Source organism: Anomaloglossus baeobatrachus, chromosome 3 (assembly GCF_048569485.1).
Source record: "Anomaloglossus baeobatrachus isolate aAnoBae1 chromosome 3, aAnoBae1.hap1, whole genome shotgun sequence".
Lineage (NCBI taxonomy): Eukaryota > Metazoa > Chordata > Amphibia > Anura > Aromobatidae > Anomaloglossus > Anomaloglossus baeobatrachus.
Genome location: NC_134355.1, coordinates 152,733,552 through 152,746,250, shown reverse-complemented (window position 1 = coordinate 152,746,250; position 12,699 = coordinate 152,733,552). Strand labels below are relative to the sequence as shown.

General features: G+C 43.3%; 1 protein-coding gene across 6 annotated transcripts in view; it reads left to right on the top strand.

Annotated features, from left to right (window-relative positions):
- The window catches only part of PLEKHG1 (pleckstrin homology and RhoGEF domain containing G1), a 356,257-nt gene that overhangs the window by 256,592 nt on the left and 86,966 nt on the right, over positions 1–12,699 (top strand). For all 6 annotated transcript variants that reach the window (XM_075339532.1, XM_075339534.1, XM_075339533.1 and 3 more), the window contains one exon: positions 309–850. In XM_075339532.1, coding sequence (XP_075195647.1) covers positions 309–850 — 542 coding nt within the window. The remainder of the gene's footprint in view (positions 1–308; positions 851–12,699) is intronic.

The following is a 12,699-nucleotide window of genomic DNA, read 5'->3' as shown; positions in this document are numbered from 1 at the left end:
AAGAACAATATGTGGGTCCTTTACAGTCTGATATCTCCTCTAAATATAGAATTGCTGCTTTGGCGCAGGTGGGCCCCTTAGTCTTTGGGCCCCTGTGCGGCTGCACAGATTTCATCAGTGGTATATGCTCTACCCAGTGGACCACAATTCTGGCATAATCTGATCTGCCTGATCTTGTAATGGAGGTTTGATTGGGAGCTCTATGGCTTCACAAATAATAAAGTGGGTTTTTATGAGAATAAAAAATGTAACGCCCTTTATTTCATAAAGAATTTTAACATACATGAAATTTTTGTTTTATTTTACAGACGACTTCCATTTACCACTTGATCCTTTAACATCTGTTACAGAACCTCAAAGTCCCAGAACGACAGGGGCAGATCTGCACCGAACAAACAGACATTTTCGTTATTGTGGAACTAAAAACATGGAGCTCTCTGACAGCGATAGACCAGTTAGTTTTGGTTCAACTTCCTCATCTGCTTCTTCTCGGGATAGTCACTGTTCATTTGGGAGCCGGATGACCTTGGCATCAAACAGCCACATAGGTTTGTTTCACCAGGATAAAGAAGCTGGAGCCATAAAACTAGAGCTTGTTCCTTCTCGACAACTGTCAAATGATGACATTCGGACTAACTGCACCAGAGAACATGACCATGAAAGTACAAGAGAAATATACTCTGATAAGAGGACTATACCATGGAAAGAATCCAAAGGACTAGTTAAGAACTGTTCAAAAGCTGAAGTTGTGGAGTCCACCAGCCCAAAGCTCATGTATGTTGATAGAGTAGTCCAAGAAATCCTGCAGACTGAGAGGACATATGTACAAGACTTGAAAAGCATTGTTGAGGTAAGGCAAACTGAATTCTGCAGAACAGTCATAAAAATGATTTAATAATCCTTTGATCTAACATTGAATTATATTATTCCAAAAATCTATATATATAATTGCCTTATTCTGTCTGTCTGTCTCTGTCTGACTGTCTCCTCTGTCGGCTCAGCTCCGCCCCCCCCCCCCCCCACGGATTGGCCGCTCGGCCAGGCTCCGCCCCCCCACGGATTGGCCGCTCGCCTGCACACATTGGCCGCTCGGCCAGGCCCTGCCCCCTCTTGCATTGGACGCTCACCCTGGCCCCGCCCCCCGCACGCATTTCCCGAACCCACACGGAGCCCCGACTCCCAGGTGGCTGCTGCACCCCCGGAAGCCCACACCGGCAAGACAAAGTGGAGAAAAGCCGGATGTGTGAAACCACTAGCTTACCCCGGCTCCCGGCACACGTGTGCCGGAGCCGGCGTAGGCTGGTAACCATGGTACACATCGGGTAACTATAGAAACCGCTTTCCTTAGTTTCCCGATGTGTAACATGGTGACTAGCTTACCCCGGCTCCCGGCACACGTCAGCACTGTCGCTTTGAATAGTTACTTACCTTTTCTCCACTTTGTCGGATCTGGCGCGCTCCCCTGCACTGTGTACACTATAGTGGCCGCGCGACAAGCTCCGATCACGTGTTGTCATGTGACCGGAGCATGTGACCGGAGCATGTGACCAGGAAGTTGCGGCGTGGCCACTGTACTGTACACAGTGTATGGCTGCTTTCAGACGTCCGTGTTTAACCGGGTACCAGTCACACGCATGGTTATGGTCATACGTGTGACATCAGTATTTGCATGCGTGTGACAGGTACCGGAGAAAACACGTGTCTGTGAAATAAAAATATTTTTCATATTTACACATGGATACACAAAGCGCATACACACATAGCGCACATGCATGTACACACACACACTGAGCACACACTGAGCACACACACGTAGCAGACAGACACATAGCGCACACACACATGAATACACCGTGCACATACACACACACAGCGCACATGCATGTATACACACACACACTGAGCAACTGAGCACATATACACACATAGCAGACACACATGGATACACCGCACGCATACACACATAGCGCACATGCATGTATACACACACACACACTGAGCACATATACACACATAGCAGACACACACTGATACACCGAGCGCATACACACATAGTGCACATGCATGTACACACACACACACTCTGCTGTATGCTCACCCAGCGATGCGGTCCCCGGCACTGAAGTCCCCAGCGCTGTTCCTGCTTCCAGCTCCACAGGGCACTGAATATTGAGTGAGTATAATGAGCGGCGATAAGTAGCGGGAGGCAGCAGAGCCGGAGACAGCATCGCTGGAGAGAAGAAAAATATAGAAAATATTTTTATTAAAAAAACCCCTTATTTTCTCCGGTATGTTTTACACTGATGTCACACGGATCCGACATCCGTGCTGCCGGAGATGCCTGCGTGTGTGCGTGCGGGGTCATGAAAAGTCACATGATCCGTGTGCAAACACGGACGTGTGAGGCACATCATAGAATAACATGGGTACGTGTGACATCCGTGTTAAAAATGGATTTCACACTTACCTAAAACACGGATGTCTGAAACCAGCCTATAGCAGCGCGCCGGATCTGACAAAGTGGAGAAAAGCCGGATGTGTGAAACCACTAGCTTACCCCGGCTCCCGACACACGTGTGCCGGAGCCGGCATAGGCTGGTAACCATGGTACACATCGAGTAACTATAGAAACCGCTTTGCTAAGTTACCCAATGTGTAACATGGTTACTAGCTTACCCCGGCTCTTGGCACACTTGTGCCAGAGCCGGCGTACGCTGTTAACCAGTGTACACATCGGGTAACTATGGAAACCGCTTTGCATAGTTACCCGATGTGTACCATGGTTACTAGCTTACCCCGACTCCCTGCCCATTCAGATCGTTGGTCTCCCACTGTCAGACACACCGATGCGTGCTGCACAGCGGTAGACCAACAGGCAAACAATGAACCATCATTATTCAAGACTTTCTGATTATATTATTATTCAATCTGCTAACCTACATACACATTCTAGACTACCCGATACGTTAGAATCGGGCCACCTTCTAGTGATTTAATAAAAACTGCAGTAGGGGATAATGCAGGAGTGTGGCTAATTGAGGCTTGAGTGGCATATGTCTATTGTTGGCTGCTTGGGAAGGCTTCCAGAGTTGGTGTTCATACACATAAAAGCAAAGATGTTTGAATTTGGGCCAAACCATCACCTGCTGACTAAAGAGGGCTTTACACGCAACGATATCTCTAACGATATGTCGTCTGGGTCACGGAATTCGTGACGCACATCCGGCCTCGTTAGCGACGTCGTTGCGTGTGACACCTATGAGCGAGTGTTAACGATCAAAAATACTCACCTGATCGTTGACACGTCGTTCATTTTCAAAACATCGTTGCTGGTGCTGGAGGCAGGTTGTTCGTCGTTCCTGAGGCAGCCCACATCATTACGTGTGTGACCCCAGGAACGACGAATAACACTGTACCTGCGTCCTCCGGCAATGAGGTGGGCGTGGCTTTCATGCAGCTGCTCTCCATCCCTCCGCTTCTATTGGACGCCTGCCGTGTGACGTCACTGTGATGCCGCACGAACCGCCCCCTTAGAAAACAGCCACAGCGACATCGTTAGGAACGTAAGTATGTGTGACGGGTACTAGCGATTTTGTATGCCATGGGCAGCGATTTGCCCATGACGCACAAACGACGGGGGCGGGTGCTTTCACGAGCGACATCGCTAGTGATGTTCCTGCGTGTAAAGCAGCCTTAACTTATATGTATCTCCAGATTCCCCTCAACAAATGTCTTCTAGATGGGGGAGAAGAAGAATTGGGCATGCCCAATCCTTTTGTTCTGAGGAACCAGAGGTGTCTGATAGCCGCTCACTACACTCCCCTATTGAAAACATATGCACGCTTAGCTGACCCAAACATAAATGCCTAAAAGGGACGATGTGAAGAATAGCAGAAATGTTGGGTAAGCGTTAGCCCAAGAGCTATTGAAAGTGTATCAGCGCCTTAGAATTGTATGTCCTTTCAGACCCTACAGGGAAATTTAAAAATGGGAATGATTTTTTGACTGTTTTTAAAAAATCCTTTCACAGATGTGTTTGCACTTGTCTGGGCAAATACTCTTTGAATCATTAACTTTACACCACGTTCAATAATTTCTCAGTTTGTCCCCTTTTTCCACTTTCCTGACATCAGTTTTACATTTATAGGACTCCAACGCTGAGTTTCTGGGGTTCTTGTACAGATATTAATATTGTGACTCATGTCAAGGCTATGAGTTGTACAAACATTTAACAATGTGATGGAAAGAAATCAATTTCATTGTGTTAGGCACACTGCAACGATGACCTCACTTCCAAGGAAATTAGTTAGTACATGTGTCAGAAATGCTAGGTGTCTTCCAAAGTCTTGATGTTCGATGTGTAGTATTAAGTAAAGTATTATTGTCATTAATTGAGAAAAAACTTTGAGTGTCTTGTGGCATTCTTGAGACACTCATTGTGGAGTCCAAGAACTAATTTTGCATGTTCACTAGGGACATCAACATCAATTGATTTTCAAGCGCTTGACACTTGGCCTTAGTCCATGATCTTTTAGCGCAATAATACAAAAGCATGCATGGCCTCAAAAACTCAAAATACCTTTTTTGTTCTGTTATGAGACTCTTGAAATGTATGGATAGCTGCTAAAGTGGTCGTCAAAAGACTGATGAGGTGTGCGGCATTCCCGGTTACGATAAATAACTCTTCAATCTTTGCTATATTGGTCATATATCGATTTATCTTATATCTCAAATCTTTATCACCTGCATAAGTGAAACATTATTACTTCATTCCTTTTCTTCTGAGCATCTAGGCAAAATGTAAGTTGCATAGTGATAGTGAAGATGTCGACACTATCCTACAATCTGTCTTTTTTTTCCTAATGTCAAGCATTTTTCTGGTATTTTGCCAAATACTTAGCACAGTGGAGGTGTATATGAACTTGAAAGTGTTTTGTGTAAGATTTGATTTGTCACTTTACTCTCTTCTTCTGTGGAACACAAGGGTGGTCTATTGAACTGAATGACGAGATGAAAAATGTTTTCATGCCGCGGTAATTGCTATACCATTAGTGGCTGTGTGTCATTCCGGCCTACAGCAAATAAAGGTTGTCCAGCTGTTTCTGAAATACAAACCCCAGCATGTTGTGCCAGCATTTACCATCTTTACAACCCTACCAACCGTAAATGCAAAAATATCCAGATGCTGCTGTGACTATTTGCTTTAGGCACTTTAGGCAGTATATATAAAAAAGCAAGAAGAATCCACTTTTTGGTGTATTGATAATAAAACTAATGAGCATTTCAGCCAAATATAGCTATTTCTTATTTCGTGCCCCCATGTTATGTGCACTTTTTAGAATTCATGGGATTAATTCTTTTAACCTTCATCCTACATGCAAAAAACAAAAGATAGTTAATGCAAAAGTACACTATATAGAAAAACAAATTGTGACAGCTAAACATTACACCTAAAGGCTCTTTTATAAGATCCTATTCTAAATATACAGACCTTGGTACAGTTATTCACACATTTACAGCTAAAACAGCTACCACTCTTCTATGAAAATTTTCTACAAGATTTTGGAGTGTCTTTGGGAATTTTTGTACAGTAGCCCATTTGTAAGGTCAGGTTCTTTTGTTGGACAATAAGAACTGGCTTGTAATCTTCATTTTGGTTCATCCCAAAAATGTTCAATGGTGTTGAGGTCTATGTGGGCCAGTTCTTCCATTCCCAACTCACCCAACCATGCTTAATGGACCGTGGTTTGTGAGTTTGGGGCATATTCATACTACCGTAGAACAGAAAAGGGCCTTCTCCCAAACTGTACACAGAACGTTGGAAGCATATAGTTGTCCAAAATGTCTTGGTATGCCAAAGTGTTAGGATTTCTCTATACTGGAACTAAGGGGTCTAGAAAACCCCTGAAAAAAGAATCCCAAAATATTATCCCTTGTCAACCACTCTTTACCAGTGACCTAATGCAGCCAGACTGGTAATGTTCTCCTGGCATTCATGAAACCCAGACTTTCCACAAGATAGAGAAGCATGAATTGTCAATAAAAGAAAAATGTTCCCATTGTTCCAGTGTCGTCATGCTTTATACCACACTAGACTTGCAGCAGTTTGGCCATGGAATTCCATACTATAGAGCACCCAGAACACAGTTTTTGCAGTGATTTTAATGCAATATAAACTTTGGAGCAGTGCAGTTAATGAGTCGGCAGAGCGTTGGTCATTTTATGTGCTCTACATCTCAGCACTCTTCGGTCACACAGAGTTTTGCACAAACTTCACCAACTGTCCTGGTGGCATTGGGCTCTATTCAGATTGAAGATTCTGACACTCTGCCCAATGGTTTCTCTGGTGTCTGGGATCAACACAGGCAGACTTGGGTGTCGACTTGCTGTGTGCTGATTCATGCAGGCTAGCAAGAGTTAATCTCTGCTAGTCTGCTTGCTCTTTTAGACATGTTGTGAGGAGACCTATAACATCTTCTCTCCTATTTATGCTGGATGAATCATTTTACCCATGCCAGCTGTAGTTTATTCTGTGTTGGTCTTTGAGGTGTGGTGTCTCAGACCAACTAGTGATCGTTATGCTGAACATTATGCTTAAGTTGTGCCTATTGCTTGGAGCGATTGTGGAGTTTACCCCTGTTTTGTGCTTCCTTCCTGCTCTTATTTTATTTTTCCTCCTCAATCTCGTATTGTCCTATCTTGTGTGTGCGTTTTGTGTGACAGAGTTTTGATTTCACTTGTATGTTTTTATCTGTGGTTTGCAACACACTTCTGTCCCGATCTTCCCTGGGGGGAGGGGGATCGGATCAGGACTGGTCAGGAGCAGAGCCAGGAAGTAGACTCGGGCCTCTCCACGATTAGGAGTATCCCTGAGGTCAGGGATAGCATAGGGCCGCCTCAGCTTAGGAGCCCTGGTTCCCCGCTATCCTTAGTTACAGTATCTCCATCCCCACTCTGTAACTTGCAGTAGTTCTTAATTGCTTCCAATTTGTAATAATTAAAATCACTCAGTTGATTATAGAATATCTAGGAGATAAGAAATTTGAATGAACGGACTTGTTACAATAGTGGAATCCTATACTTTAGTACAACTCTAGAATTCCCTGAACTGCCCATTGTTCCACAAATGTTTATAATTGCAGACTGCATGGCTAGGGGCTAGTTTTTAAGCAAATGTGGGCAATGGGCTGAATGGGAAAAAAAACTGAAATCTGTTAAGTGCTTTGTCCCAATACTTGAGTCCACAGTGTAGCATGTAAAATGGTCTAATGGATTACTTAAAGGAAACCTATCAACATGAAAATGCAGCTGAGTAGATCGATTTACCGTATTTTTGCAGATTATAAGACGCTCCTTTTCCTCCCAAAAACAGGTGGAGAATTGGCGGGTACCTGTCTGTGCGGGCGGCCGAGTGCCTCTCTGAGCGGGTGGTCGGGTGGCCTGCTGACTGCCACTCTGTGCAGGCGGCCAGCTAGCTGTGCGAACTGTGGTGACTGTGCTGGCAGTGGAAGTTGCGGTGGCTGTGCGGCGGGTGTCTGTCTGCGGTCCGGGCTTCAAATGATGGTGCCCGAAGTCAGAGCGTTCACAGATGGAGCTCTCATCCAAGAGCTCCATCTGCGCACGCGCCGCTCCAGGGACCTTTTCTTGAAGCCCGGACCGCCGACAGAGCATCTGGGACACTTGCTGCACCGACCTGCTCAACCACACAACCACCGCAGCTTCCGCTGCCAGCACAGACCTGCCGCTGCTGGCGCCAGCACAGACCTGACACTGCTGCCAGCCAGCTTCTGCCTCCTGTGACCCCGCTCTACCACCGCTGCCGCCCCCCCTCCAGTAAGACAACACCGGAGTATAAGATGGACCCCATTTTTATTTTTAATTTTTTTTATTTCTAAATTTGGGGTGCGTCTTATAATCCTGTGCGTCTTATAATCCTGTGCGTCTTATAATCCTGTGCGTCTTATAATCCTGTGCGTCTTATAATCTTGTGCGTCTTATAATCCTGTGCGTCTTTATAAAACGAAAAATACGGTGTATATAGTTTTGTGAGAAAAGATTCAGAATAACCTGTGTATTAATTTAAACCTCAGCTTTTTCTGGGATTTTTGGTCCAATGAGCCGTCTTTTCAGTAATTTTTCTTTGACATTTGTCTCTGCACTCTTATACAATCACTGATAGGATCGCCCACTGGACCAAAAATCCCAGACAGAGCAGAGGTATAGGGTCCTTTTGCAAAAGTAGCAGAAATCTCAACATGTATAGCTGCGACTGCAAATTTATATATGATACATCTATTTTGTTGTACATGGGCATCACATAAATTTGCAGTCTCAAAGGGTCTCCTGATCATAACAGGTTACTTCTGGTATAGATTTGTTACAGGAGATTTTTGCTTGTTTTTATAACTGACCCTCGCTTTTTGCAGACTCTCTATTCTTTAGAGTGATATTAACATCATGTAAAAGAAAATTGGACATGTTTTGCTGTTGGACACAACCTAAATGGGACCCCCACACCATTTGTTGCTCTTGGATATTTGACCACAGCAGCTGGTATGCGAAAGTAAAAACTGCCCCATGTGAAGGTCTGGTAATCCTCAATCAGATGACCTGCAGATAAACAAGGAAAGCTCGTCTGGAATACACATTCACTGACTTAATTTCTAGTTGAATCCCTAAAATATCCAAGAACATCAATAACTGCAATAAACGAGTACAGAGCTTGATTTAATAGCTATTTATATTGGTTTCCTGTATTTGTGTTCTCTTTAAGTAATCCTCTTAAAGACTTTTTTTATTATTTTCATGCATGTAGACTAGTTCTGTGTACACATGGGGTTTGCATTGATCTCAGTGTATATGACGTGCACATACATTTTTCTATAGAGCTATGAAAATAAACTTAGGTCTACATATGCACATAGAATAATGACTACCGTAGTAATTTTGGTTAGATTCGATGATCTAATTATATGGTGGGCTTCCATATCTCCCCTGACAGATGTCTAGGGAAAAGGGTTGTCTCTGTTGAATTTCAATGCCACTAAATGTGTCTTGCAGCTGCTTTCTTGGAGAAGTGATATCAGAATGAATAGGTGTTAGCAGGTTGAATGCTATCGAATGTGTATAGGCACCTTCACGATGGTTTCACACATTAGTGGTCAGATGTATGGACTGGCCTCTAGTTTTTTTGTTTTTTTTTTTTACCTGAACTTAACAGATTCCGAGACATATAAGAGGTTGTTGAGTAGGTCCTGGGTAGAGATGAGTGAACCTCAGGCTCGGGGTTTGGGCTCGTGAAAATGATGTGAAAATCACCCTGGTGAGTATCACGCTGTGCTGGTGTCTGATGCGCAGCATTGTGCGAGCTGTGGGAAGTGTGTGATTGGCTCAGATTTGACTTACATTCATCAAGCATCAGACACCAGCACAGCTCGATACTCACGAGGGTATTTTTCACATCAATTTCTGTAATCAAACACCGAGCCTGAGGTTCGCTCATCTCTAGACCTTGGCTATTCCATGTATTGTGGTCTGTATCTGGAAATTTCATCACTACAGATGAGCAGACCCGTGGAAGTTTTGAGTTCGCTTCGTTTAGCCGCACTTTAGATAAAGTTCAGTTTGATACCTGGACGTGATCCCAGAGCCCAAACCCCATTAGAAGTGACTGATTGGGCAGTTCAGCTCTTCGCCCACAAACAGCCAGACATAAACAGAGCATTTCTGGGAGGGGGAGGGCGGGGTTGTTTTTTGTTTTGTTTTTTTTTTTTGGGGGGGAGCACACTACAGCTGACACCTGAAAACGTTTTTATCCCCATTGAGAGCCATTCAGCAACTGCAAGCAACTCACACTGGGCTGAACACCGAGTGTACCCGAGTACACCAATGCTCGAACGAGTGTTTGGAAGATGTACAGCACCCAAGCTCTGAACTAGAACACTGAGAATTTAGTTTAAGAAGTCCTAGACGGTCATCCATAATCTGCCCTCCCTCATACATCTTTGACATATTTAAACAATACTCTTACACATAGTTTCTGATTATCACAAGACCTCCTTTTTTTCCAGCCCTGTATGTTCTTCACTAAAAAGCCTTCCAGATTTCTCCCGCATACTCTTGTTGAGGAAAGCCATAAGATGAAATACTTAATTAACTTCTTGACAAGGGATTGTGGGAAATGTCGATTTGCCTTACATAATTCAGGTTTCAGATCATATACATGACACAGATATAAAGATGGCTGCCATTGCCTGTTTCTCCACACCTTGCCTGGAATGCAAGGAATGTCCAGATGTAAGAAGATACCATATAAGGGAAGACCCCTGGTCAAGCTAGAAGACCAACCCAAAGATCAGATGACATCACAGACCAAACCATCAGCATGGATCCACCAGATGACGTCCCTCCCATTACCATCACCATGGATCCATCCAATGATGTCATAGACCCACCTACAATGACGCCCACCAATCTGCTCATGGACTAACACATTGTTCGACCCACTGACCAATGAACACATCCGGACATGCCCCTTTGCAAGGTTATATCAGAGCAAGCTCAGTTGTAATAAAGGCAGAGCATGGGCTGACTTCTGTCGAGGAAAGATGAATATCCGACTGTGTCTGATCTCATTTTTCAAGCATGCACTCGATCCACACCAATTAGACCAGGCAGTAGGCAGCTAGTGATCTCTGGTTAAGAGTTCACCCTAACACTTTGGAGCTCACTACCTCAGCACATCAGATTGTCTTTTGAAGACTTCAGACCCAACCTTAGAGGGAACCAACCAGCAGGATTTTCATATATAACATAAAGCCAGTGCAATACTGGCTCTAGGATGCTGAATGTAAGCATAGCTTTTGTTCTGAGATTGGAGGTTTATTTCAGAAATATATGCAAGTATAGTTATAGAAATGTACTGCTATTTAATTTACAGGTGCAACAGGAAGGGTAATATGCGGGTCAGGTCTTGCTATCTGTCTGGCTGCCTGCATCGGAATGAAAGTCTATGATGGTGACAGGGGTATGAAGGCCAGGCAGGTAGACAGGGGCTGGAATAGATAGCAAGACCCGGCCCACATATTTCCTTCCTGTTGCACCTGTCAATCAAATAGCAATGCATTGCTGGAACTTTACTTGCACTTATTTCTGAAATTAAAACCTCCAATCTCAGAACAGAAGGTATGATTGCATTGAGAATCCTAGCACCAGTGTAGCACTGGCTTTACTTTCTATATGAAAATCCTGATGGTTGGTTCTCTTTAAAATTCACCTCTTCAAGAAACTCTACAGCCTGCAATAATCCCGCTAACCCCTAATTACTCCTTGAGCTGTTCCATCCCTTTAACCCATTGTCTCCTTCCCCAATACTTAATAGACTTACATGCTGTAAAGGCTGCTTTACACACAACGATATCGCTAGCGAACTCGTTAGCGATTTGACATGCCCAGATTGTTACGATTTGCCAAGATCGCTCATAGGTCGTTTTGTAGCGGTCACATGTACACATCTCACAAACGACGCTACATCGTTCAGCGATATATTGTTTGACCAAAGCGGTTATGTGAATGTTCGTCGTTGGCAGGGTATCAAAGGTAGCAATACGTCTGCTGTGTTCCAAACGACGAACAATATTTTGAAACTTAACGACGTGTCAACGATCAACGATTTTCACCCTATTTGCGATCATTCAGAGTTGCACGTAGGTGTCACACGCAACGACGTCGCTAACGATGATGGAAGTGCGTCATGAAAACCGTGACCCCCAACGACATATCATCAGATAAATTGTAGCGTGTAAAGCGGCCTTTAGAGTATGATGTTCTCTTCCTCCATACAAGTTCTGTCATTTTGTTCATGTTCATTGGACTGGCTTGTATTTTATATGTATTTTATGTATTATACCCTCATCATATCTATAGCACTATGGAATTGGTTTAAAATAAATACTAATAAAAAAAAGTGAAGACAACTTTCCGCTACTCATACTGCAGATCTGATATCTCTCAGAAACTAAATACATTTTAGCGAATAAAAAAGTTACTAGTATAGTACATGCTCTGTTATCTGTGACCTTCTATCCTTCTATTTTGAAGCCAATATGCACCATCATATGCAACTTCCAGACACTGCACAAAATCAAGGCCATTCCCATCATAGTGTTTTCAGAAGCATTAATGTGACTACTAGGATCCCATTAATTAGTTATGTGCATCATCAACTGAATTAATGCACCACACAAGGCACCATTAAAAAAAAATGCCTTTACCCATTGACAGAATAAAGGCTTTGTAAATGCCCCTTCTGTTGTGTTGCAGACTCAGATATCAGGAATTTGTACATCTGCTTTTTTTTGGACCCTCAAATTATCGCAATTGTAAAATGAGTGATTATGTTCGTAGCTTTTTTATTAAAAAATTGCTATCCCAAACTATTCACTGTTGATGAATTTTTAAATATAAGCTTATAAATAATGTTTCCACCGTTTTTACAAATTTTATTTCTTATTTCTCATATCCATCTAAAGTAAAAACATATATAAACAACTTTGCAACAGATTTTAATTAAAAATGTTCTGTAAATGATTTCAACATCAAAACCTATGAGGCGCTATGGTAACAGACCACAAAACATGTAGTCTGATCCTGATCTGATGCTGCCTTCCACCTCTCGCCTACAAAAAGAATCAAAATGAT